Source organism: Bos taurus, chromosome 21, assembly GCF_002263795.3.
Source record: "Bos taurus isolate L1 Dominette 01449 registration number 42190680 breed Hereford chromosome 21, ARS-UCD2.0, whole genome shotgun sequence".
In the NCBI taxonomy this organism is placed as follows: domain Eukaryota; kingdom Metazoa; phylum Chordata; class Mammalia; order Artiodactyla; family Bovidae; genus Bos; species Bos taurus.
The window spans coordinates 21,004,811-21,032,427 of record NC_037348.1 but is presented as its reverse complement, the minus strand read 5'-3'; the positions used below and the strand labels follow the sequence as shown (position 1 = coordinate 21,032,427).

Below are 27,617 nucleotides of genomic sequence, written 5' to 3'. Positions count from 1 at the left end.
ACTGACAGAGAAAAAGAATTACCACCTGGCTTCATATGTTTTTCTTTTTAACTTGTTATTGAAGTAACACATATTCACTGAAAAGTACTTTCTGGTACACAAAGTCCTAATATGATTGCATATTACTTTTTCAATGGCCTCTTTGCTTATGTTAGTTATCATTTCATGAGTTTTCTTAACCACGTTAAAGATTTTTAGTTAACTTATCCCTAACTTTTACTAGTGTTTTTTTTCTCCCTTTAATATTACCTCACTTTTGGGAAAAACAATTAATCTTAAACAAATTTATATGTCTTTACTCCTTAGACCACGGTTGTGGACCACACATTCATAAAAATACCTTAGTTCTGTATCCACTAACATTCATTTCTTAAAAGTGAAGATACTGCCTTTCATTCTTATTTATTGCATCAATTCATGCCCAAAGGAACAACTCTGGCATAGCACCACTTTCTATCTCCTGGAAATGACTTACATTTTTGGTAGCTCTCTTGGCAACTTTGGGAATTTCAATTTGTCGCAGATTTTGTGAAACCTCTGCAATGCTTTTATGTCTGATTGCATTTTTCCTTTTAAAAATAGAAAGAAACAGTCAATATACACTCAATACAGGTGACAACTAGTTAGATTAGAATGGAACTAGAGTTTAAAATAAAACATTTAAATAAAAGTCAATTATCTTAAGGGTGGTCTGAACTTACAGCAAAACAAGTCAACCCCAGATTTCTAAAAGTAACAACTACAAATTTAGTAGTTAAGAACAGTGAATAGCTTCATGGAAAATAAAAAGCTAAAACCCTAAGCTTATCTCATGGAAGGCTCCTAGTTCTTAAAGACCTCACATGGACAGTCAAGAGAAGACTATGGCTACACATATATATTACACTGCATGTTCCCAAGATAATATAAAGCACGTCAGATGCTCCTTGTTAAGAACTCTTAATAATTGGCTTCTGTGATTCAGACATAAAGGCAACTATTAATTCAATAAATTATAGACAAAGACAACTGGACTTTGGGCTTAAATGTGCCCTATGCCAAGATGGTAACAGTGCAAGAAAATTCCTTTAAATCCTTGCACTCCTACCTTCTCTTCTTAGCTGATCTAGTACGAAGCTCCTCCAGTTGGTCAGATTCAGTGCCGCCAGGCAATGATCTATGAGCGTTTGACGGAAGAGGCACAGAAAGGGGTGATTTGCTCTCCTGGGTCATGGAGTCATCGCTGAAAAAATCTGCAGGAAGGACACCAGCCAGCTTCTGAGGAATCACAAATCCTAGGCTGTCGTAAAGACTTCCCAGTATCTTTGGGATTGAGTCAATATACCTGTGGAAAAGGTTGGTTAAATGTGGAACAGTCAGTCACCATTCCACCGTCTCTAATGCCTTCCTCACCTAGGATGAGAAACAGTCCTTACAATCCTACAGCTCTGAGACAATACTTGTATAGTACTTGGTAAAGTAATGTAAATTTTAAATTAGTCATCAAACTTACAATTCCAAAATTCCTTCCAGAAACTTTGCTAGGTATGCTGAATCTTCAGTTAAACACAGCATGCGCAGCAAATCTGTCACCTGAAGATTTTAGAAAATTACCACATGGCCTCTTCAGGGCAGCTGAAACAATCTGTATACAGCATGTCCCAGTGGCACTAAGCAGTATACTTGCCTCACCCACTACTTGCTCCAGATCCTCTACACGTTCATGTACTGAAGGGCACTGCAGACACAGCTCCAAACGAAGAAACACCTGAAGCTGGCACCTTGAGAGAAAAAAAACACTCGGTCATATCTACTTTGAGTGTCACCTAACTAAAATGAAAATTCCTTCATTACGTAGAGATCTGTTTATAGAAGAAACAACCAAAAAATAGAAGAGCCATGGCTTTCTAAATGGCGATAGGGTTACTAGGTAAATAGGTGATGCAGACTGCACGTGGTGGTGGTGGTGGTTTGGTCGCTCAGTCGTGTCCGACTCTTTGCGACCCAATGCATCGTAGCCCTCCAGGCTCCTCTGTCCATGAGATTCTCCAGGCAAGAATACTAGAGTGGGTTGCCATTTCCTTCTCCAAGACTGCACATGAGAACATTACAAAGAATCAGCCACAAAAGCCTCTTCAAGCAATAGGCAATCTATTTTAAACTGATACTTTCTCAGCCATAGAAAAAAAATAATGCTATTTGCAGCAACATGAATGGACTGAGAGATTATCACACTAAGTGAAGTCAGGAAAAGAAAAACAAATATCCCATAATCACTCATATATGTAGAAACTGAAATATGACACAAAATGAACTTACCTATGAAAAAGACTCACAAATATAGAAAACTTATGGTTACCAAAGGAGAAAGGAGGTGGGGAAGGGATAATTTGAGAGTTTGGGATTAGCAGATACAAACTATTATGTATAGATAAACAATCATGTCCTAGTGTGTAGCACAGAGAACTATATTCAATATCCTATAATAAAAAGAATTTTTTAAAAATTTAAAAAATATTAAAATCAATACAAGCAAATCTTGAGAGCTGTTTTTGGAGTAATTGTTTAAAAGAAAAGGTAGTTAATTACTCTCTGACTTTGCCTTCTTTATCCAGTTTTCCTACGTTCTGTCGAAGACTTTTGCTAGTTTTCAAGAAGTTGTTTCTTACTTGATACAGGCAGTTCATCTGAAAATATAAAATTATTACATAGGAGAATATTAGTATTAATGCTTATCATTATTTCTAATTTTCACACAATTTTATAATGCCCTAAGAAGGGAAGAACATGTTCTTTCTTTCATTTGAGTGAAAAATAGTATACTATTCTTCTTTTATATATTTTAAAAGAACATTTTTTTTAAATGTTGAAAGCATTTGACAGCAAGTGGGCATGGATACAGCAAGTCTGCAGGTTTGAACTTCCATAAAAGAAAGATTTCATTAAGTAGTGACTGAGAAGTCTAAGCAAAATACATCAATATTTTAAAGAAATGTTCCAGGTGACTCTAAAGTGCAGTCAGGGTTAACAGCTACTGGTTTAATTCATGCAGCTAACATGCAGCTCGGATGAGGACAAAGCTTCCATTTGAAGAGAAGTGCATATAATTATTCCTAGTTGGCCCCTTTCCTTGATTTTCGCCTTCCCAGTGGACCATGTCCACCTTCCAAGACCTAGAACTGACTGGACTCACCATTCTCCCTCATCATTTCTAAAATGTACACTGCAAAGAGACATTTTCCAAGACACATGAGCCAGACCCAACAACAAGTAACCAACAGAGTTATGACAAACGACAACCTCCAGACTGGCTTCCTCTAATTCCTTGGTTCCCTTGGACTTTAAGAACGCTTTAATGTTTGAGATGGTGCTCCGAGCACATGAATACAGCATGGTGTCTCCTGCAGCCACAGTCTTTTGGTAATTTTCGTGTATGTGAGATAGTAGCTCTTCCTCAGTTTTAAAATCTGTGGGGGGAAAAAAGTGAAACTGATCACCAGATCCAATGGAAGGCGTTGTCTTTTATTTAAGCCAGTGGTTGTCAACCGAGAGGTTTTGCTGCTTAGGGAACATCTGGTTCTGTCTGGGCTGCCGTGACTGGTGGGGAGAGTAAGGATACCACTGGCATCTCATGGGTGGAGGCCAGGGATGCTGTTAAACATCTTATGGTTCACAGAGGATTATCCGGTCCAAAATGTCAAAAATGCAGAGGCTGAAGTAGTACAGAGACAGTGATTAATTTTAAGGGTTTGCACATCAAGTGTACATGTTATAAATTCAAAGGTAACCAGTAACAAAGAAGAAATAAACTATACTACTTCCAAACCCATTGAAGATTATCCTTGTCCCACTGAATTGTTGGGGCACTGTTGTGCTAGTCTATTTATGGAAAAAAGATCTAGTTCAGAAATTATGGTAATGCCACATTGCCTTGCATTACAATTAATTTGCTTTCCCATCTGCATTCCAGTATACCATAATAGCTCACAACGGATGTTCTATCTCACTCAAACTGATCATCATCTATGATCCAGTATTTCACAGGGGAAAAAATTGTTTAGAGCAGCAGAAAACTTTTATCCCAGAATTTTCAAAAGAACTCAGAGGTGACATCATGCAATTATTGCCCAAAGTTCTTCTGCTCAACTTTGAAAAACCCCAATAGTCCAACCCTAGATTATTCACAAAACTTTTCCCTTTCTCTTCATTCACAAATATATAAAACTTATTTAACCACTTGTCCTATGGCCAGGCCACAGACCTCCTTTGCGACTTTGCTTATACTAATCCTTCATTGGGCACACACTTCTTTTTTGTCTTTGCCTTCTAATCTCTGCTTATTCCTCAAAGTCTAACTTGGGCTCCACTGGCTTTTTAAAAGCCTTCTCAACCTGTTCTTCCCTACAATGACCTTTCCTTTCTCAGCTCCTAGTATGTCTTTAATTCTAAAATGAACAAGTATTTTCAGTTGCAGACTCTTGGTTCTTATATTCATTTTACCAATTCATTGTGTAGAGAGATGTGTGTATGTATACACACACACACACACATATATATATATTCATTATTATTTGTAACTGGATCATAAATCTAAGGAGAGGAAATTATTTACTCCCCATAACACACTTGTGGACATGTAGCAGATATCTAATAAATGTTCATTAAGTGAAGGATATGATTACAGCTTAAAAATATGAGCGTATGGAAGAGTAAACATGAGTGTAGGCATCAAAATCCAATGGAATTAAGGAATACCTTTAGGTTTAGAACTTCTCAGTGTTCTTCCTCTGTTTTCCAGTCTATCTGCTGTTCTCCCATTGGCTGTCTTTTGGATCCCTTTCTCCCCAGCTGTGTCTGGACTGCCATCTGGATGTAATTTCTGAGCCTTTACATTCAGTCTTGCAACATTCAGCATCTTTAAGGAACGGCACATGGTATTCATCTTCTTCCTCACTGGAGTGCGAGGGACACCTCCTACCAAAACAACATCATGGGAAGAAAAGTAAAATAACTTTTACTTCCATGGGATCAAGAACTACTTTAATTCAGATTAAATATTCTGCGAAAGAATACTGAGATGAAGTATATCCCTTCAGAATGATCTGAATTGGGTAATTCTTGCTACCAATAGGGTGGAAAGCGCTCTTTTAACTGAAGTTTAGGAGCTAAATATCTCAACATAATTGGATGATTTTTACCTCTAATGCCAAACAGACAAGAGACAAAATGCCAAACAGACTCATTTTGGTGTTACCCAATAGTCACAGAGTGCAATGAAACTCTTGAAAGGCAATCCAGCAGTCTACACCCAGAGCTCCCTTTTCCTCACTTTTTGATACAGTAACTTGTTCATGGAAATGTATACCAAGGAAATCACTCAGAGGATAAATCACATACATGATATACACTATAGTATTTACCATGGTAAAACCTGAAAACAATCTACATGTTCAGCAACATAAGGAATTTGCCAATTTTTTAAGCAATGAGATAGAACAGTAACTAAAAAAAAACCAAAGGAACAGACGAGCAAGTATCTATACACAGCACACAAAGTTGCCATTTAAATTTCTGTTACAACTAAAACCAAAAATGGTTTAGTCATTAAGAAGGTAGGAAGGATTGTGGGTGACTTTTAAAATCACTGTTGTACTAATGTAATTATTTTCAGATGTGAAATAGAAGAACTTGACCTTTATTCAGTTACCATTTCAACTTCATTTTAGGGAATATCAATCTTTTAAAACATACAGTGTTGGGACCTGCCTGGTGGTCCAGTGGCTAAGACTTGGCACTCCCAATGCAGGGGGCCCGTGTTCCATCCCTGGTCAGGGAATTAGATCCCACATGCCACAACTAAGAGCCGGCTTAGACAAATAAATAATATTTACAACATACAGTGTCAAAAAAGACTGTAAGAAATTGCCTATCTACATGCTTACGTTTCTTTCTGCTGTCTTCCTGACTGGATACACTGTATTCTTCACGAGACTTTCTCTGGTAGAGCTCAGAGAGGCCGCGTGTCAAGTCACTCTCAGTTTTGGAAGGCTCCTCCTTAGCAGATGAGGTAGCCTGTAGTAACCTGTGAGTAAGTCAAGATGTCAAGCATAAAGGTGACATTCTGATTTTCCAAAATGCTTTAAAGACAAAGCGACAACAATATTCGAAAGCTACTCAAAAGAGGTCCCCACAAGGAAAAATGTCCCTCTTATCATTTATGATTTGAGTAAATTCAGGGACAGAAGTTACCTGCTCACAAAACCATTAATGTATTAGGGCATCCAGTATTGACTTTATACACACACACACACACAATTTATTTATTTTTGACTGTGCTGGGTCCTCCTTGTTGCGTGGTTCTTTTCTACTTGTGGTAGGCAGGCTTCTCACTGCGGTGGCTTCTCTTGCTGTGAAGCACAGGCTCTAGGCGCTTGGGCTTTCTGTGGCTGCAGCACACAGGCTCAGTGGTTGCAGCTCCCAGGCTCTAGAGCACAGGCTCAGTAGCTGTGGGCACACGGGCTTAGCTGCTCCATGGCATATGGGATCTTCCCCAACCAGGGATCAAACCCATGTTTCCTGCATTGGCAGGTGGATTCTTTACCACTGAGCCACCTGGGAAGCCCCAATATTGACTTTCATTAATAAGATTCTTCATATCCTAGGGTTCATGTCTAATTATGGCAACTATTTCACTCACTTCTGGGCTTCCATAGTCTTTACCCAGTGTCCATACATTAAAGTACACAATGATGTAATACCGTGTAGTGAGTATCAGAGTAACTTTTGAATAAGTCTTTCACACTCTAGTAAACTAACTTGGGACTGATGAGCAGGGAAGGAAGTAGAGCAGGGGAGATTAGCTATTAACTGCTTTACCACCAAGAGCTAAATTACAGTCACTAAGGAAATAATGAAAATAGCACAACTTTCAAAATGTGTAATTTCTATTTCATTATCTTCTATTATCTGATATCATCTGATCTAAAAGTAGGAGAAAGTTATGATGACATTAGTTGAATTAGTTCATACAAGCAGTAGATCTGAAAAAGACTAATTCTCCCTAAGTGTGTTGGTATTTCCTTAATAGTGAGAAAGGTTTGCTTTTTTCTCCCTGTTAATTTATCAGAGCTTCAGATTATTTTTTAAATGAAGATCAATCATGACAGACACAGAGAAAGCCTAACCCAATTTCTTCCCATTCCTTTCTCCCAGAGGTACCCAAGTCTATGACTAGGTTTTTATTTATTTTCATTATTGCTTTTAAAATTTTTGGTGTGCTCTCAACTTCGTGTCTCATCTAACTAGTTTTTACTTCTTCTTCAGAAGATGCTTTAAGTCTGTAAATTTTCCTTTACGTATAAATTTAGCTGCATCACACCAGTTTCTTTTTTATTGAGATTTAATACTAAATATTTTCTGACATCTATGAGAGTATTTTATTTTTGTAATTAACCTTTTCTAAATTTTTAATTCTGATAAAATACACGACATAAACTTATCATCTTCATCACTTTTAATCACCACCTAGATCACTGGTATTAAGGATATTCCTAATGTGCTACCATTAACTCCATCCAGCTCCAGAATTCACCTTGTAAAACTCAAACTCTGTACCTGGTAAACAACATTCTCCATTTGTAACTAGTTTTTAAAATTACTGGACTATACTCAGGCAATGTGGCTTGTTATAAACAACAACAAACTCGCATGCAGACAACTGAGAGATGGTTTTGATTATCAAAACCCAGAGAAATAAATAAGTTTTACCAGAATGACTCCATCAAACTTGAACTGGCTCCACTGAGGTTAGAGCAAGGAAACCACTTCTCCACAATAGCCGAAGTCCAGGGAGCACTGCGGCCAAGCTCCTGCTGGGCCCATTCTGGGACAGGCAGGTCTACAGAAACGAGCAGAGATGGAACAGAAGAGGCATTAGAAGAAAGCAGAGACTCCCAAGCACTTGCTCCTCCTCTCAACTGACTGCGTTCTTCCAGAGGAATTCCAAAGCAGCAGTATTAATGACGTTCCTTCAACTGCACAACCAATTCCAACAGGCCTTTGTTGTCTATGATCAGTGTGCAAACACAGGCTTCCTCACTGTTCCTCAAACACTGGACACACAAGCCTCAGCACTGACTTTTGCCACTATTACCTCCTTCAAAGCCTTTGCTCACATATCACTTTTTCAACAAGGCCTGTTTGAAACTGTAACTCTCCCATCCCTTAAGACTCCCCATTCCTTTTTCTCTGCTCTATTACTACAGCACTTAACTCTTTAAAACACACTACATAATTTCCCTATTGAGTTTCCTGCCTTGTCTCCCCTGACTAGGTAAGCTTCACGACAACAGAGACCTTTATTTTGTTCTCTGATGTTCTCCTAGCAGCCGGAACAGAGCCTGACATCAGGCACTCAACAAATATCTACTGAGTAAATATGAATGGAAGAAATATCAAATTGATTCTATTTATATCTATTTGGCATAAATAAGGTTTGTACCCTATTAGTAACAATGCAATAAAGTAGAAGGTAGACAGAACCCTAAGATTTACATGCACTTTATTAAACATATTAAAAACTAGGTTTCCTCTTATACTTCCAATTTCAAAAAGGTTTTACAGAGCCGTTGACCTCCTCAGAAGCTTCAGGATTTCTATAAATGATTTAAAACTGCCAGAAATACTGTAGCTACTTTTACCTGTTCTATAACGGATACTAAGTTCTACTAAGAGCATACTGAAAAAAAGGTTATGATGCTAGAAACGATGGTAAACCACTGACCTGGAGTAGGCCAGTTACTGGTTCAGAAGCTTACCTGAGGTAGCAGGAACTTCAAGAGAACTGTCAATCTGTTTGAGTACACCATCCACAACCTCAGAAAAAAGGGCAGCTGAGTCCTGGGGGCTCTCTGCCACAACCGTCTGGAGAAGATGTCTTTGAGACTCAGTCTCCCTGGTGCAGAACAAGGTGAGAACTGTAGCACCGACGGAGAAGGGAGAAATAACTCCAGTGATGGGGGGCCAGCCTTCGCCAGGGTCCACACTGGCAACCTACACGAGAAGTTCTAATTAGTTGAGAACACCGTTAACATGTGTCTAAAGAAGCATGTGGTTTAGTAAAAGGATGACTGTGTCATCCAGTGATTAACATAAAGGAGAAAACTGAAAGGGACTTGGGGGATACTGGTGCTGGAGCTGAACTTACTGATCCTATAATCCCAATCCCTCAATTGACAGACAAAAACCTAAGTCACCAGAAGTATATACTAAGCACTTACTATGTACTTACTGCAACTCACAGAATCCTCATAACCACTGACGGTAAAAATGATTACTGGGATTTCCCTGGTGGTCTAGTGGTTAAGGCTCCAAGCCTCTACTACAGGCGGCCTGGGTTCCATTCCCGGGCGGGGAATTAAGATCCCACATGCTACACAGTGTGGTCAAAAAAAAAAAAACACTAATCCCCATTTTATAGAGGAGGAATTGAGGTTAAAGAATAAGCAACCTGCTTAAGGTCACCCAGTTAATAAAAGGCAGAAGCCAAGCGTGTTTGAATTCAAAATTCATGCTCTTAAACAGGAATCAGTTCTATCACTTGAGGGGATTTATTCAGATCATATGGTGGGCAACCGAGCTGAGACCTAATCCAGGTCACCTGACTCTGACCCCAGTGCTCTGTCGGAGTACACAACTCTTAGAACAACACCCATCCAAACGACTACCCAGTTTTCCTCTGGAATGTTTCACAATGGAATGCAGAAGATAGCAACCTTCTGAGCTTACAAAGGCAAAAGATGAAGTAAAGTAAGGAATTTGCTAGAGTTAAAAAATTCCATCACTTTTCTATCAAATCTGGGTATACATGAATTCTGCTTCAGAAGACATTAATAAGTTTGTATAACTACTGTACACTATTATATTTAATTTTACAATGTAGAGTTTTTTAAAAAATGAATTTATTATGTAAAAGTACTAAATACATAATACAATGTATTAAAAACAATGAGAAACCACCTATCATTTCACTTCCCTAATGTAATTATTCCATCTGGCCCACCACCTTTTCCCTATGTGAATATAATTTAGTTTAATTGGATTCAAGGTTACATGCAGTTCTATATGCTATTTCTTTAATAATAAGCACTATCATGACTCTATATTACTTGCAAAAACAGCACCTGTTTCATTGAGACTGTATTATGTAGGGGGCTCCCTGGCATTTTACAAATGCACTTATTTCACTTTACCCGTGTTATTAGACCAGAATAACTTACCACCTGGAAGATACCTACCAGATGTAACTCTTCAGCAGTCAGCCTGTTTACCAGGTGCTGAAATAACATCCTCTGAGTTGATCTGTCTCCATCTGGACTTTGCAGCATCCAGCTATCGGTGCCCAAAGTTCCACTTGTTGGGAGGGACCACTGGGTCACTGTGCCTTTTAGAAAAATTCTGACTGGTTTCTGAAAATGTCTCTGATGCATGGCCAAGGGCTCTAGCGTGACTGTCCATGTTTCCTGAAGCTCTTTGCCTGTGAGGAATATAGGATATTGAAATTCTAATAAAAGAAGTAGCTCCTAAAAAGAGATGCAAGGTTAAGAAGAAAAAAATTACACTGCCAGCTGAGGTACCAGTATTATCACTTAGTTTACACTTCAACCCCCACTCTATCATCAACAGGCTATCATAGTAAATTCTATAAGGAAAAGCTGTATGTGACAGGAATTATAAGGGTGTGATTGATGTCAGAACTCAATAATTATGACTTAGAAATAAGTATTCAAGCAATACACACACAGGAAATCTGCTGCTTTTTAAATCCATAAAATACAGCACATCCTATCTTATGAGGTTAAATTCTAAAGACCATGTAAGACAAACCTGCTTAAGTAATACTCTTGAAATTTCCTTAAATTGCCCATCGTGTAAAATACAGTTTATTTATATCTCTATATAATATTGCTTGAATATACAATGATTCAGAAATTATGATTCACTATATGGCAAATCATATGATAAAGCAAATTTATGAAGATTCCTGTATGCTGGCTCTTTATGGTAATAAACACCATTTTCTACTTCAACTGACTAATTTGTTATGTCTTCTTAGTCAATCACTGATTTTCTAGGGTCTTCAATGTATCAATCTCATATATAGGACAGTGAAACCTTACCACTCATTCGCTTCGGCACCTGACAACTCTGCAAAAAGTTGGAAAACCCTTTAAAATCACTCAGTTGTCCTTTCTGCATGGGCTTACAGTGTACCAGACTTCAGTCCTTTCCTGTGGTATCTCTGATTTGGCTTAGACATCTTTTAATTACAAGCATTAACGGAGGGCCTAGGCTGCTAGAAATTCTAAATTCTAAAGAATTCATCGGCCTGCCTTGAAGAAATGAATGACACCAGACCAACCACTCCATCCCCACACTACCCCTGCCCCAAACAGTATTTGCTTACCTTCGACAGGGAAAAATAATGTTCCTTCTATCCGTGGAAATGAGGCTTCATACTCAGGAGAATTATAGAGCAAACAGTTTAAAGTGGAATCAGTTGGCAGAGTTGAAATCCATGAAGAGAGGTGAGGTTTACTTGACAGCTTTCTTTCACCACTGAGCAGTGTTTCCCCAGCTTTGGTAAAATCCTGGCTGAAACTTTCAAATGGCAAGACGGTGCCTCCCACATGGTAGAGCAGTTCACATACTGTCCAGTAGCCAAGGTGGTCTGGGGATTCCCAGAGCTAAAATGAAAATTACAAAGAATGTTGGGTTATTGTAAATTAGGTATTCATTGTGGTGTTGGAGAAGACTCTTGAGAGTCCCTTGGACAGCAAGGAGATCAAACCAATTTCCTAAAGGAAATCAGCCCTGAATATTCATTGGAAGGACTGATGCTGCAGTGGAAACTCCAATACTTTGGTCATCTGATGGAAAGAGCCGACTCATTGGAAAAAAACCCTGATGCTGGGAAAGATTGGAGGCAGGAGGAGAAGGGGATGACAGAGGATGAGATGGTTGGATGGCATCACCAACTCAATGGATGTGAGTTTGAGCAAACTCTGGGAGATGGTATAGGACAGGGAAGCCTGGCGTGCTGCAGTCTATGGGGTCACAAAGAGTCAGACACGACTGAGCAACTGAACAACAAAAGGCATTCATAAAAGTAAGGGAAATCAGGAGAAAGTAGATATGTACATTAAAGGATCAAATTATATAATTCATGCATTGGTTGAACCAAACATAAATAATGGCCAGCATCCCATTACCATGGCTTCCTTCGTGGCTCAGACAGTAAAGAATCTGCCTGCAATGCAGGAGACACAAGTTTGCTCCCTGGGTCAGGAAGATCCCCTGGAGAAAGAAATGGCAACCCACTCCAGTATTCTTGGCTGGAGAATCCCATGGACAGAGGAGCCTGTCGGGCTATAGTCCATGGGAGTTGCAAAGAGTTAGACACATCTGAGCAACTAACACACACACATCCCATTAGTACACAGCCCAGGAATAAATGCAGTATATGCTATGCTATGCTAAGTCACTTCAGTTGTGTCCGACTCTGTGTGACCACATAGACGGCAGCCCACCAGGCTCCCCCATCCCTGGGATTCTCCAGGCAAGAACACTGGAGTGGGTTGCCATTTCCTTCTCCAATGCATGAAAGTGAAAAGTGAAAGTGAAGTCGCTCAGTCGTGTACGACTCTCAGCAACCCCATGGACTGCAGCCTACCAGGCTCCTCCGTCCATGGCATTTTCCAGGCAAGAGTACTAGAGTGGGGTGCCATTGCCAATAGGCCTTTAAGAAAGCACCTATTCAGTGAAAACAGCACTTCAAGTTCTATCTTCTGTCAAGGAACAGAAGTGATGCAAATCACTAGGGACAAATCATAAAATGTTAGAAGAAATACAAAACCATTACACATTAATAAAAGAGAACAATCATGTCCTCCACCACACAACCACAGCCAGGTGTCACCAGAGTGAGGCAGGAGCATCTCCCTTAGAGGGTTACCACCCACAGGTCTGCGTGGAGAACAAACAGGTCTTCTCAGTCCTATCTTTAGTGTTTTCACTTAAGACTGGGACTCTTACTGTAGCCTACAGAGTCTGTACTCTGCCTCCAATCTTTCCTCCTTTAAGTATTCTAAAAACTACATACTCAATCATGCTACTTCTGTGAAGACTCATACAGGCTTCCCATTGCCCTACTGTAATGGTGATAGAGCCCTTTAAACCCAGCTCTAAACAACTTTTGCAAAGACACTATCCTTCCCTCACTCGTTCCTACGTCCCGGGCACACTGAACCATTTGCTGTTTCCTGAACATGCCATATTTTATAACGTCTCCATGTTTTCGCTGGTTCTGTTTGCTGTGTCTTCCCCTTCCATTTTCACCAACTGGATACTCATTATACTTCACTATCTAGCTCAAACCCCGCTGTCCCCGTAAAAGCATTCCTTACTCCATCACACATAGCTGACTCTTCATCCAACTTTCTTTTAACAAACTTTTATTGAGCCACCATATGTGCCACTGAGCCCGGCTAGGACCTGGGACCCTTTATTGGAGTGAGTGCACCTGGACAGACGAATTCAGAGAAATTATGAGGGACTAAAAGGAGCTGTATGCAGCCAGGGCAACTCTGAACAATATGATACAAAAAGGCCACAGATCAACTGCCATTTCTGAGGTGTTGAGAGCAAAAGCAGGGTACTGAGCATGATCCTGTACACAGCACCACCTGGGGGGGTAGGGGGACAGTCCACCCAAGCTATACCTCCACCCAACCCCCCCATCTGCTCCACGGCACCCCATGTAAGAAACCAGATCCCTGCCTGTCTCCTAAGGGCACCTGTTTCTTGTTCTTGCTCCCTCAAGCAGTACAAGTCCCAGCAAAACCTAGACTGAATCTTTCATCTAGCCTCTCACCAATTTCTGTTGATTACAGAGTCCAAGGACCCAAGTCGATAAAACCATGAATTAGCAAAACATAGTCCCTATCTTTGTTGATCTTAAAGCCAAGCGTGGGGTGAGTAAAACAGCAATAACATGTAAAATTTAACTCAGAACCACAATATACTGTACAATATTCAGGCACTACGGGGTTTCCCAGGTGGCAAGAATCCGCTGCCTGCCAATGCAGGACATGCAGGTTCAATCCCTGGGTCAGGAAGATCCCCGGGAGGAGGAAATGGCAACCCACTCCAGTATTCTTGCCTAGAGAATCCCATGGACAGAGGAGGCTGGCAGGCTACAGTTCATGGGATCACAAAGAGTCAGACACGACTTAGCACACATTGTTACATGAAGGAGCACCTCCCCTAGAATACATTGATCATGCTGGTTTGCCTACTTCACAGATGAGCTAACAACTGTAAACCATAAATTGCTATGTGAATGTGAAAAATTAAAACCAGAAGGGCATTCCAGGTCATCTCCACATTTTTGATTATATCAAAGTTCAAAGAGGGGCATAAGGGTGCCCAGGTTCACAGCAAGGCAACGACACTCCAGTCCAAGAACCCAGGACTCTCCTGACAGCGCTCTTAACGTAGGGGTCATGGCCCTGATGGACTTGGACGAATCGATTGAACAGTTTAGGAACAGTAGTTAAAGGAAAAAAGCCATGAAAGAAAATTATCAGAGCACAACAGAACACATCATGTACGGTGAAGATAAGCAATGTACTGCAAATGTTTTGCTCTGGTTGTGCCTGTCACTTTGGAAAACGCTGCCATAGACTAATCAATTGTTATTTAATGTTACCACCAAGACAGCCACACCCTTGCTCATTGGCTAAGGGGGAGAGTGGTAAGCTAATTCAGGTATCATAGATTCTGATTAGGATTTTCTGCCCAAGGGAAACAAAAAATGTGTTGAAACTGTTTCAGCCAGAAGACCAGGAAAAAAATTTTTTCTTAGCAAATTAAAACTTTCTTAGTAAGTAAAACTTTAAAAAGGAGCTGAGAAGGACATTAGCTTTGGTTAAAAATACATGTACATGGGGCCTTCCCTATGGTACAGTGGGTAAGACTACACACTTCCAGAGCAGGGAGCCTAGGTTTGATCCTTGGTCAGGGAACTAGATCCCACAGGCCACAGCTAAGAGTTTGCATGTCACAACCAAGACCACAAGCAGTCAAATAGAGAAATACTAAAAATATACACATAAATGTACATGACTTTCATCAAGAGGCTTTTTAGTTCCTCCTCACTTTCTGCCATAAGGGTGGTGTCATCTGCATATCTGAGGTTATTGATATTTCTCCCGGTACTCTTGATTCCAGCTTGTGCTTCTTTCAGTCCAGCGTTTCTCATGATGTACTCTGCATAGAAGTTAAATAAGCAGGGTGACAGTATACAGCCTTGACGTACTTCTTTTTCTATTTGGAACCAGTCTGTTGTTCCATGTCAGTTCTAACTGTTGCTTCCTGACCTGCATGTAGGTTTCTCAAGAGGCACGTCAGGTGGTCTGGTATGCCTATCTCTTTCAAAATTTCCCATAGTTTATTGTGATCCAGTCAAAGGCTTTGGCATAGTCAATAAAACAGAAATAGATGTTTTTCTGGAACTCTCTTGCTTTTTCTATGATCCAGCGGATGTTGGCAATTTGATCTCTGGTTCCTCTGCCTTTTCTAAAACCAGCTTTGAACATCTGGAAGTTCACGGTTCACGTATTGCTGAAGCCTGGCTTCGAGAAGTTTGAGCATTACTTTACTAGCGTGTGAGATGACTGCAATTGTGCGGTAGTTTGAGCATTCTTTGGCATTGCCTTTCTTTGGGAGTGGAATGAAAACTGACCTTTTCCAGTCCTGTGGCCACTGCTGAGTTTTCCAAATTTGCTGGCATATTGAGTGCAGCACTTTCACAGCATCATCTTTCAGGATTTGAAATAGCTCAACTGGAATTCCATCACCTCCATTAGCTTTGTTCGCAGTGATGCTTTCTAAGACCCACTTGACTTCACATTCCAGGATGTCTGGCTCTAGGTCAGTGATCACACCATTGTGATTATCTGAGTCGTGAAGATCTTTTTTGTACAGTTCTTCTGTGTATTCTTGCCACCTCTTAATATCTTCTGCTTCTGTTAGGTCCATACCATTTCTGTCCTTTATCGAGCCCATCTTTGCATGAAATGTTCCCTTGGTATCTCTAATTTTCTTGAGGAGACCTCTTGTCTCTCCCATTCTGTTGTTTTCCTCTATTTCTTTGCATTGATCACTGAGGAAGGTTTTCTTATCTCTTCTTGCTATTCTTTGGAACTCTGCATTCAAATGGGAATATCTTTTTCTTTTCTCCTCTGCTTTTTGCTTCTCTTCTTTTCATAGCTATTTGTAAGGTCTCCTTACACAGCCATTTTGCTTTTTTGCATTTCTTTTCCATAGGGATGGTCTTGATCCTTGTCTCCTGTACAATGTCACAAACCTCCGTCCATAGTTCATCAGGCACTCTATTAGATCTAGTCCCTTAAGTCTATTTCTCACTTCCACCATATAATCATAAGGGATTTGATTTAGGTCATACCTGAATGATGAAAGTGAAAGAGGAGAGTGAAAAAGTTGGCTTAAAGCTCAACATTCAGAAAACTAAGATCATGGCATCTGGTCCCATCACTTCATGGCATATAGATGGGGAAACAGGGTAAACAGTGGAAACAGTGTCGGCCTTTATTTTTGGGGGCTCCAAAATCAGATGGTGACTTCAGCCATGAAATTAAAAGACGTTTAGCCTTGGAAGGCAAGTTATGACCAACCTAGAGAGCATACTCAAAAGCATACTCAAAAGCAGAGACATTACTTTGCCAACAAAGGTCCATCTAGTCAAAGCTATGGTTTTTCTGGTGGTGATGTATAGATGTAAGAGTTAGACTGTGAAGAAAGCTGAGCACCGAAGAATTGATGCTTTTGAACTGTGGTGTTGGAGAAGACTCTTGAGAGTCCCTTGGACTGCAAGGAGATCCAACCAGTCCATGCTAAAGGAGATCAGTCCTGGGTGTTCATTGGAAGGACTGATGCTGGTGCTGAAACTCCAATACTTTGGCCACCTCATGCGAAGAGCTGACTCATTGGAAAAGACCCTGATGCTGGGAGGGATTGGGGGCAGGAGGAGACAGAGGATGAGATGGCTGGATGGCATCACTGACTCGATGGACGTTGAGTTTGAGTGAACTCTGGGAGTTGGTGATGAACAGGGAGGCCTGGCATACTGCAGTTCATGGGGTCACAAATAGTCGGACACGACTGAGTGAGTGAACTGAACTGATGTACGTGACTAAAAAAAAACCACCAGTATACATATAGAATATAGCAATGTTTTTATTTTTATGCATATTATGGACTAAGTAATAGACAAGTCCTAGTGGCAGTTTCAAATTTAGGAATTTATAAATGTGCACAAGACTATAAGCTCCAAGACAGCAGGGACTACATCTGTCTGGCTCCCAAATGGTGCACTCAGTATTCAGCATATCAGCATATGGTGGTGATATGGTTTAGCCACTGAGTTGTATCCAACTCTTCTGACCCTGTGGACTGTAGCCCGCCAGGCTCCTGTGTCCAGCATGGTATGCACTGAGTAAATCAGAAGCATAAGGTTGAAAATGTGAGAAGGGCCTCTCATGCTCCCTTCTAACTGATGTCTTTGCAAGAGTTCTATGTGCTTGGATTCCCTTCTCCCTGAGTCTGTTTCTCCCAGTTCTACTTCCCAGACAGTAAACTCCGCAAGGCAGGCCCTGGAATTTCTCTTCTTTCTCCTCTCATTGTGAGAGCTCCCCAAGGACAGAATGCAAGTCTCCCTTTCACCTTTGCAGTATGGCAAAGCAGAGGCTTCTGAATACGAAAAATTAGATCTACACTAGAAAAAAAATTCCAGAAAAGCTTAAGATTGTTTGATGGGCTTTTTCTCACAGGAAATAACATAACAAATGGAGGAAGGCTCAGAGAAGATCCACCTCTGCAGGTGATGGAATGTGAAACCTGGGAAAATATTTAAATAGACACTGTCAACCTACTTATTTTAATATCATTCTGAAAAAAAAAAAAAAAAAAGAATCTTCAAGCCCTTTCTGCTAAGACTTCTTTCTAGCCAACATCTGATATAATACAATTTCAGAATACAGATTCTCTGATGTGATTGAGTATCAATTATCCCAAATCGAGCACTAATTCGTTGTGTACTGTGTCCAACACCTAATTCGTTGTCTTCACAAACACTTTTAGGATTCCATCTTCTCCATCAATGTTTACCACCCCCTTAAACATTTTTGCCTTTTTCTTTTCTTTGACAAGTCACTGCTGGCTTATTTGGCATTTGCTACATCTTTCTTGGGCTTTATATGTAAAAGTAATTCGGAAATTTTAACCCAGTATATCATTATTTGTCTTAAGTATCTCATTTCCCATTTGCAGCCTTGCACTTCTACCTCAGAGACATGTTTCCAATAGATGCAATCACATCTTTCATCTGGTTAAGCCACTTTCCCAATCAGAACAAAATCTGAATTTATTACCTTGGCCCTACAGAGAGGCCTCTGCTACCTTCTAACTTCCTCTACTCTGGTGCTTGCCCCTTGCCTAGCAGGTTTCAGCATACCCAGTTTCTAAAACAAAAGAGGCTCGTTTTCCACTCAGATCTTTACACTGGAATGTTCTCTTTGCCAGGAATGTTTGTTCCCAACATCACATTCCTCCTCCTTCACCATTCCATTCTCTGTTCAAAAAGGTCTTCCCTGACTACTAACCTACGTACCACTGCCTCCAGCTTCTACCTCCTCTGCCCCACCCTCAGCCTCTTACTCAGCTTTATTCTCGAGCATAATTTGAAATCCTATCACTCACTTGCTCATCTGTTAACCTTCCCTGTGTAATATTTCTTCCCCCAGAAGGTAAACTCCACCTGGCTGACCACCACCTGCCCAGCAGCTAAAACAATGTAGTGGGTACACAATGTAGTGGCTCCTCAAATTAAATTATTAACTGACAATGTAAAGTGATCAGAAGAAAATAATGGACATATAAATATATACTTATCACAGCACTTAACTACAGCAGGGGATCCACTGCCTCACCAAAAATTCAAATTAGCCATTTAGGACTGTAAGTAGGTAAGAATTTGTTCATTTGGCCAACAAATATTTCCTCAACACCTCTAACACAGGAGACAAGAGAGAGATGTGTGGCTGCCTCTGAGGTTATTTTTAAACTTGATGGAAGGTGGGTGACTGCACACCTGGAACATATAATGGAGAAAGGGTAAGTGCCACAAACGTGTTTGGCAATTCAGAAGTTGAGATTGAGTAAGCTGCCATGTGGCAAAGGCCCTAAAGAATGAAAAACTGAAACTGTTAGTCACTCAGTCGTGTCCAACTTTTTGACACCCCATAGACAGTAGGCAATGGCACCCCACTCCAGTACTCTTGCCTGGAAAATCCCATGGACGGAGGAGCCTGGTCCAGGGCTGCAGTCCATAGGGTCGCTAAGAGTCAGACACGACTGAGAGACTTCACTTTCACTTTTCACTTTCATGCATTGGAGAAGGAAATGGCAACCCACTCCAGTGTTCTTGTCTGGAGAATCCCAGGGAAGGGGGAGCCTAGTGGGCTTCCGTCTATGGGGTCGCACAGAGTCGGACACGACTGAAGCGACGCAGCAGCAGCAGACAGTAGCCCACCAGGCTCCTCTGTCCATCGGATTCTCCAGGCAAAAATACTGAAGTCGGTTACTATTTCCTTCACCAGGGGATCTTCCAGACCCGATGGAACCTGGGTCTTTAAACTGGCACAAAAGAGCAGTGGCATTTCAAGTGACTAAGACAGTACAAGCTGTGATGATCTGTTGGGCAACTAGATTATGTTTCAGACAGGCTGGAACATGAGTCATGTGTAGAAAAAAATGAAGTCTGGAAAGACAGATAGGACCTAAATAGTGAAGGTCCTCAAATGAGTTGACTCAGTAGGTATTCAGGGCCTACCTATCCCGGTGTGATGACTGTAGGGATGTGCTGTGACCCCAGGACTTTCCTTCGGAAGGGACACCTGTTGGTCATGTTAGTCTCCTTCTGGGTCCAGGGGCTGCTCGGCAGACACTTGCCAAGTTCTGGTTCATTAGAACCAGTGCACCTTTTAATCTTACCTTTGGCCATTCGGTGGTATCCACCCAGTAGAGGGTGATTTTTCGAGTTCTCATGACTTCCTGGACTTTCCTGGGCAGCAACTTCTCCATCACCTGCTTAGGAGTAGGCGGCAGGCGCTGGGCCTGGGCCTCGGAACCGGACACGAACTGCAGCAGCTCCCTCTGCGAGTGCGGACAGGGGGCCAGGAGGAAGACGGCGTTGACAAAGCCCCCGAGCGCAGACTCGGCCTCCCTGGCCTCGCCCTCCACGTCCAGCAGTCTTCTCCCGCTATTACGCAGAATCGGCTTGGTGGGCGACGTGATCTCGGGCCGGTCCCACTGATAGTCTAGCAGCGTCTCCATGAGCGCGCTGTGAGTGTGGCTGGCCCTGGGCGCCGGGCCGGGCAGGTGGGCGCCCTGGGCGCCATCCCCGAGCCGGGCCTCCAGCTCCTCCTCAAAGTCCTCCCAGGAGCGGACCCCCAGCTCTCGGAAGTCAGAGACGCGGGAAGGCCGGCTCCGCGCCCCCTGAGAGTCAAAGAATCTGAAGGCCCAGCGGACCCTGGCCAGGCCGAACCGGCAACTCAGGTAAGTGAGAAGGCGCAGGGCAGCTCGCCGGACCAGGCTCTCACCAGCGACGCCTCCCGCGGTGTCCAGCAGCAGCATTACGTTGTGGCAGCAGGCCATGTCTCCCGCCCCACTGCCTCAGGGTTCGAGACCGGACCTGCGCCGCTTTCTCCTAGGCCCTTGCTTCAGGGAACCAGCGCCATCCTTCGCTTCTCTCAGGGACTCTGGTCGAAAAGCTCCCGCGCTCTCCAAGGGCCGCTGGCATTGGTGGAGCTAACTCCCAAACTCAGCTCCAATTGGTCGCTTGCCTTACGTAAGTTACGCGAGTAACTTTCATCCTTGGCGTTGATTGGAAGAGCGGTGGAGAAGACCTGGGCTTGCTTGGTGGAGGGCGGGACTGTGGGCGGGACGCTTTGTTCCGGGAAAAACTTAACGTTCATTGGCCTGAGCCTCCGTTTTAAAATTTAAAGAGGTGGTGCCTGCGGCCTGTGTCTTTAGGTTTCCGTTTTCTGGAGGACTGTGCTTGTGTGGGCGGAGAAGGCGATGGCACCCCACTCTAGTACTCTTGCCTGGAAAATCCCATGGATGGAGGAGCCTGGTAGGCTGAAGTCCATGGGGTCGCTAGGAGTCGGATACGACTGAGCGACTTCACTTTCACTTTTCACTTTCATGCATTGGAGAAGGAAATGGCAACCCACTCCAGTGTTCTTGCCTGGAGAATCCCAGGGACGGGGGAGCCTGGTGGACTGCCGTCTATGGCGTCGCACAGAGTCGGACACGACTGAAGCGACTTAGCAGCAGCAGCAGTACTTGTGCGGGAGGTATTTACTAAGACCTTGAAAATAGTAGGGGAAGAGAATTTGGGGTAGTTTGAATTGAATTGATTTGTAAGCCACCCTAAACTTTCTATGAAGTGGGATCTGAAGACGAAGACAAGCTTTCTCTAATTTAAGAAAAAAATATTAGAAATTATAAGTTCAGTCTCTTTGCCCTAGTTTCTAGGCGTTTCTGTCGAAGAAGGTAATTGAAGATTGGGATAAAAGTTTAACTTGAGGAAAAAAAAGGAAACGGCTTGAGTGATTAAATAAGTTATGGTACACTTCCAAGGGGGAACATCGTGCAAATTTTAATGTTTTTATACGTAGTGTTAAATGAAAAAAAGACCGCAAAACCACACATGCAATGAGATCCCAAAATTTTCTGTCTACCTGCATATATATTTTTAAACTGTTAATACTGTGTAGGGAAAATTTAAGTGTATCTGGTAATAAGATGGTGATGGTTTTAAAGGTTTGTTTTGGCTTTTTTTGTTGCATTTTCCAAGTTTTCTACAGTTCTATATTTTTTTTATTTTGCCTTTACATTCGAGGAGAATATTTTTTTTAATATATTTATTTTAAATTGAAGGATAATTGCTTCACAATACTGTGTTGGTTTCTGCCATACATCAACATGAATTGGCCATAGGTATACATATGTCCCTTCTCAGGGAGAATATTCTTGATGAAAAGGATCCTTCTGTTGCAAATAGAAGAATCCTCAATTGTAGAAAAAGTTGTGGCTCTAGATCCTAGAGATTCCTATTATTGGTTCTAACAGCAGAGGAGAATCTAAACTTTCTATCTGGAACTGGGCTACCTTAAATATTCTTCCAATCCTGAGATTCTCTGAGCCAATTGTCTCAAGAAAGACCATTAAAGATGCTTAGTAGATTTATTCCCTGACATTTCCTAATCCATCGACTGTCAAAGCAACAAACATTTTTTTAGTGTTAATTTGTCAAGTGAAAGTCAGTCAGTCCTGTCTGACTCTTTGGGACCCGATGGACTGTAGACTGTCAGGCTCCTCTGTCCATGGAATCCTCCAGGCAAGAATACTGGAGTGGGTAGCCAAATGCTTCTCCAGAGGATCTTGCTTACTAAAAACACGCACACCTGTTCATCATTCATTCAATAAATAATCATTACAGGGAACAAAAGAGCTAACTGTCCTTGCCCTGAGAAGCTTACATTCCAGTAGGGAGAGCCAAAGAAGGAAGTAACATATATGTTGCTGCTGCTGCTGCTGCTAAGTCGCTTCAGTCGTGTCCGATGTTAGGTGATGATAAAAGCTTTGGAGTAGAATTAGGTGGAAGAAGTAACATAGAGTAGGTAGGAGTATGCAGTTTCAAATAGGGCAGTCAGGGAAGCCACTTGGACACAAAGGGAGAGAGGCCCTGTGAACATCTGGGAGCAGAGGGTTTCAGGAAGAGGGAAGAGCAGGTGCAAAAATCCTAGGACAGGATTTTGCTCCCTATTCACCAAGCTAATTTCTAAAGAGTTATTATTAGACTCTTGCTTTGACAAATAGAGGAAACTGAAGCTCAGAGCAGTTGAAGAGTCTCCATGATTTTATACACAGCAGAATCACAAATGGGATCAAATTCAGATTCCAAAAAGCAGGTTCCCAGGGTACAATGCTTACAACCTAGATTGAAAAATCAGCTTCATAAGGAGGGGCTTATTATAGAATACTTTTAAGAGTAAAGTTGATTGGTTAGGTCTTCATTTAGAACAATGACAGGGATCTGGCTATTCTGCACTTCTTCTCCCTGCTGCATTCAGCAATCTCCCTTAAAGTTTCTTTATTTAATATTTGTTTCTCTTTCTCTCCCTGTTTTCTACTCTTTTATTGGGTTGGCCAATATACCCCAATTGTATTCAAGGTCAGAAGAAGAGAGCAGATCCCAAGGCAAGAAAGCAAAGCTTTCACAGAATCCATCCCACCATCAGATTGTGACTTCAGTCTCAGTGGGTCACACAGCACTACCTCTAGCTGCAAGGGAGCCTGGGGAACTTGGGAAGACCGACTGAGAGGTCTATGTTGGATGGATCATTTTCACAGATGCTGAAGTAGGGGCAGTGGTAGAGAGAGACAGAGCCTGTGGCCCAAATGCTCAGTGACCGAGGTAAGGATCTACAGATGATGGTGACAAGGAGATAGGGTACAGTTTAACATCAGAAAGCCTGGGGAAGGGAAAAGGACAGCTTCCCCCCACCTGCAGGCCAGGTGGAATGAGTGGTGGGAGAGGGAAAAGGGCCCATACTTGGGGAAACTACATTGGAAGTAGTATCAGCAGGCGTTAGCCGGGTTTCCAAAAGAGCAGGAAGGTGAAGATCTGAGGACATAGATAAGTTTGTTCACGGTGCACTGCCATTCCAGCAAACACTACAGGGGCTCAAGGAAGGGTGGGAGATGGGGTCTTAGGGGAAATACGGAGCGGTAAGGGGTTAAATCCAGGTGATGAAGGTTACCTGGGAAGCCTGGAAAAAGAAGGGCTGAGGGTTCAGTGCAGGACTCAGAAACCATGCTAGGTATTTAAAGCAGGAAGAATTTAATACATGCATTGAATATCTACCTAGACTGAAAGGAGACAACCTCTCTCTATAGTAAGACAATGTGGCAGCAAGAGAAGCCCACATATTTAGAGAGTGCACCACAGTGGGAAGCCTGAGCACCACAAATACAGAGTAGCCCCCACTTGCTGCAGCGAGAGAAAGCCTGCGTGCAGCAGCAGAGACCCAGCGCAGCCCTGAGTAAATAAAGAAACATCCTCTCATACCCTTAAAAAAAAAATTCCAGCTCCCCACTTGGCCTTCTCTGATGCCACTCTGACCAGGGAGGGGGCCACCTCATGATGTCCAAGTCTGGAATTGTAGACTCCCTACGGGGCTAAGCCATCGAGTTGTGTTTTTTTTTCTTTAAATTCTGGCCAGACTGAAGTGATTTATTATTGCCTAAAACTTTTCTCTCTTACTAGCCTGCCCCTTTCCTGTTCTTTTGACTAGAGAGAGCAGGTTTTGTTGGGTTTTTTTGCCTGCATCCTTTATTAGATTGCCACTTCTCCAGTACCTAGTTCGATATGAAAGGCATAAAGGAAACCCAGAGTACACACTGCTATGTCATTTCTTGGGTCTCAAGAGGTCTGGCCAGTCTGCCTCTTCTTGCAAACTCTCAGGATATTCTTATGTTTGTTTATATAGAATGTCCAGGGGAACTTTAGCTTTTACTAGTCAGAAGACTAGAAATAAATATGCCTACTCCATTTTGTCTGGAACCAGAAGTCAGGAATCATTGTTTTTATTAAAACATCACATTGCACTGTATTTGAAAAGTGAAAGTGTTAGTCTGTCAGTTGTGTCTGACTCCTTTTGACCCCATGGACTGTAGCCAGCTGGGGTCCTCTATCCGTGGAATTCTCCAGGCAAGAAAACTGGAGTGGCTTGCCGTTCCCTTCTTCAGGGGATCATCCCGACCCAGGGACTGACTCCAGGCCTCCCACATTGCAGGCAGATTCTTTACTGCTGAGCCACCAGGGAAGCCCTGTTGTACTGTATTTAAGCTATCTCTTTCAGAGTTTGTTTCACATCTACAGTGAGGGCAAGAACTGTGTTTTATTTGTCTTTGCATCCCTAGTGTCTAGAAGAGTAGCAATCAGTTATTTTTTTACTGTGCTATTCCCTTTTATTTTTTATTTATTTTTAATGGATTATTGCTTTATAGTATTGTGTTTGTTTCTACCAAACATCAACATCAATTTTTTTTTTTTTTTTAATGGAATCGTGGATGGAGGAGCCTGGTGGGCTGCAGTCCATGGGGTCGCTAAGAGTCAGGCACGACTGAGCAACTTCACTTTCACTTTTCATGCATTGGAGAAGGAAATGGCAACCCACTCCAGTGTTCTTGCCTGGAGAATCCCAGGGACGGAGGAGCCTGGTGGGCTGCCGTCTATGGAGTCGCACAGAGTCGGACACTACTGAAGCGACTTAGCAGCAGCAGCAGTATGTTATCAAGCATCTTTGTATTTCCCCAAACCCACTCCAGTACTATTACCTGGAAAGTCCCATAGACGGAGAAGCCTGGTAGGCTGCAGTCCATGAGGTCGCTAAGAGTCGGATACGACTGAGCAACTTCCCTTTCACTTTTCACTTTCATGCATTGGAGAAGGAAATGGCATCCCACTCCAGTATTCTTGCCTGGAGAATCCCAGGGATGGGGGAGCCTGGTGGCCTGCTGTCTATGGAGTCGCACAGAGTCGGACACTACTGAAGCGACTTAGCAGCATCAGCAGCCTCAGCAAAGGATGTTACGAATTTGTGCAGATACAGATATATTACCACCAGAGGGCAGTAGCAGCAACACTTCCTTAAGGACTCTGCCGCCTACACCCCTGCTCCAGAATGAAAACTTTCCCCACGATTGCTTCTGTTTTAGTTTGTGTGAGAAAAGCTGAAGTCTGGGACCTTAATGTGTTTGGGCCTCTCAGGGGGAAAGAAAAGGACCTGCCAAGGCTGCACTTGGAGCACATGGTGGGGAGTTATAGATTTCCAGCATCTAGAGTTGACAGAAAGTGAAGAGGAACTAAAGAGCCTCTTGATGAAAGTGAAAAAGGAGAGTGAAAAAGCTGGCTTAAAACTCAACATTCAAAAAGCTAAGATCATGGCATCTGGTCCCATCACTTCATGGCAAGTGGGGAAACAATGGAAACAGAGACAGACTTTATTTTCTCGGGCTCCAAAATCACTGCAGATGGTGACCACAGCCATGAAATTAAAAGACACTTGCTCTTGGAATAAAAGCTATGCCCAACCTAGACAGCATATTAAAAAGCAGAGACCTTACTTTGCTGACAAAGGTCCGTCTAGTCAAGGCTATAGTTTTTCCAGTAGTCATGTATGGATGTGAGAGTTGGACTGTAAAGAAAGCTGAGCACTGAAGAATTGATGCTTTTAAACTGTGGTGTTAGAGAAGAGTCTTGAGAGTCCCTTGGACTACAAGGAGATCCAACTAGTCTATCCTAAAGGAAATCAGTCCTAAATATTCATTGGAAAGACTGATGTTGAAACTGAAACTCCAGTACTTTGGCCACCTGATTCAAAGAACTGACTCATTGGAAAAGCCCCCGATGCTGGGAATGATTGAAGGCAGGAGAAGGGGATGACAGAGGATGAGATGGTTGGATGGCATCACTGACTTGAAGAACATGAGTTTGAGTAAGCTCCGGGAATTGGTGATGGACAGGGAAGCCTGGCGTGCTGTAGTCCATGGGGTCACAAAGAGTTGTACACGACTGAGCAACTGAACTGAGAGGGACAGTCATGCATCTAGAGGGATACGCCTCACAATATTTCACAGGCATTATTCCCTCCCTTTTATAGATGAAGAAACTGAGGCTCAGAGGGCCTGTCACAGCTAGTAAGAGGAAGTTCTGAAACTCTTACCCTACTTCCTCCAAGAGAGGCAAGACCAGCGTCCTCCCTGTGATGGAATGAACAAGAGAAGGAACCTCCCTGGGGAGTGGACCCAGACCAGCCCCACACCAACAAGCCTCTTTGCTTCAAGTGTGTTCCTCCTCTTTCTTTAATGGGGTGATAATCCACTCTGCTTTTAAGAGCTGTATGATCTTGGGCCAGGGTCAGTGCAAAGTGCAAAAATGTGGGACCCCTTTATTTAAAAAAAACTTAAAAAAATTCTAAACAGCAACAACAGCATTAAACCAACACAGGCCCCTTCTAAGCATGAGGGCCTGTGTGATTTTGCAAGTCATTTGTCGCTGATGCCAGCTCCATCTAGAGCAATAATAGAAATAATGAAATAATAATTGGTTCCCTCTTTGGGGTGGGCTTCCCAAGTGGCGCTAGTGGTGGAAAAAAAAAAAAAAAACAACCCGCTGCAAGAGACAAGGGTTCAGTCCCTGGGTAAGGAAGATTCCCTGGAGGAGAAAATGGCAACCCACTCCAGTATTCTTGCCTGGAAGATTCTGTGGACAGAGGAGCCTGATGTTCATGGGGTCGCAAAGAGTCAGACACGACTGAGCACAAATGCGCTGGATTTTTAGGGTCCTACTTTATACTAAATTCTGCCTGTCCCTTTAAATATTTTATTACTTTTAACTTTTCTGAGATTACTTTTTTCTCCCCTCTGTG

The 27,617-nt window shown here is 42.3% G+C and overlaps 1 protein-coding gene and 1 long non-coding RNA gene across 2 annotated transcripts in view; one reads left to right on the top strand and one right to left on the bottom strand.

The window, feature by feature from the left end:
- TICRR (TOPBP1 interacting checkpoint and replication regulator) overlaps positions 1 to 20,878 on the bottom strand; it is a 42,993-nt gene extending 22,115 nt beyond the window's left edge. Inside the window, exons 1-13 of the mRNA XM_005221848.5 lie at positions 20,110 to 20,878; positions 11,444 to 11,723; positions 10,275 to 10,513; positions 8,796 to 9,030; positions 7,747 to 7,876; positions 5,922 to 6,061; positions 4,735 to 4,953; positions 3,280 to 3,446; positions 2,569 to 2,666; positions 1,667 to 1,760; positions 1,493 to 1,572; positions 1,088 to 1,324; positions 476 to 569 (exon numbers count right to left, since the gene is read on the bottom strand). Of these exons, the coding sequence (XP_005221905.1) occupies positions 476 to 569; positions 1,088 to 1,324; positions 1,493 to 1,572; positions 1,667 to 1,760; positions 2,569 to 2,666; positions 3,280 to 3,446; positions 4,735 to 4,953; positions 5,922 to 6,061; positions 7,747 to 7,876; positions 8,796 to 9,030; positions 10,275 to 10,513; positions 11,444 to 11,723; positions 20,110 to 20,772 (2,676 nt within the window). The 5' untranslated portion in view covers positions 20,773 to 20,878. The remainder of the gene's footprint in view (positions 1 to 475; positions 570 to 1,087; positions 1,325 to 1,492; positions 1,573 to 1,666; positions 1,761 to 2,568; positions 2,667 to 3,279; positions 3,447 to 4,734; positions 4,954 to 5,921; positions 6,062 to 7,746; positions 7,877 to 8,795; positions 9,031 to 10,274; positions 10,514 to 11,443; positions 11,724 to 20,109) is intronic.
- Positions 20,879 to 21,036: 158 nt separating this feature from the next.
- On the top strand, positions 21,037 to 27,032 carry LOC132343340 (uncharacterized). Its single transcript, XR_009492108.1, has 2 exons — positions 21,037 to 21,250; positions 23,357 to 27,032. It is a non-coding gene; the product is annotated as an uncharacterized lncRNA (long non-coding RNA).
- The last annotated feature ends 585 nt before the right edge of the window (positions 27,033 to 27,617 follow it).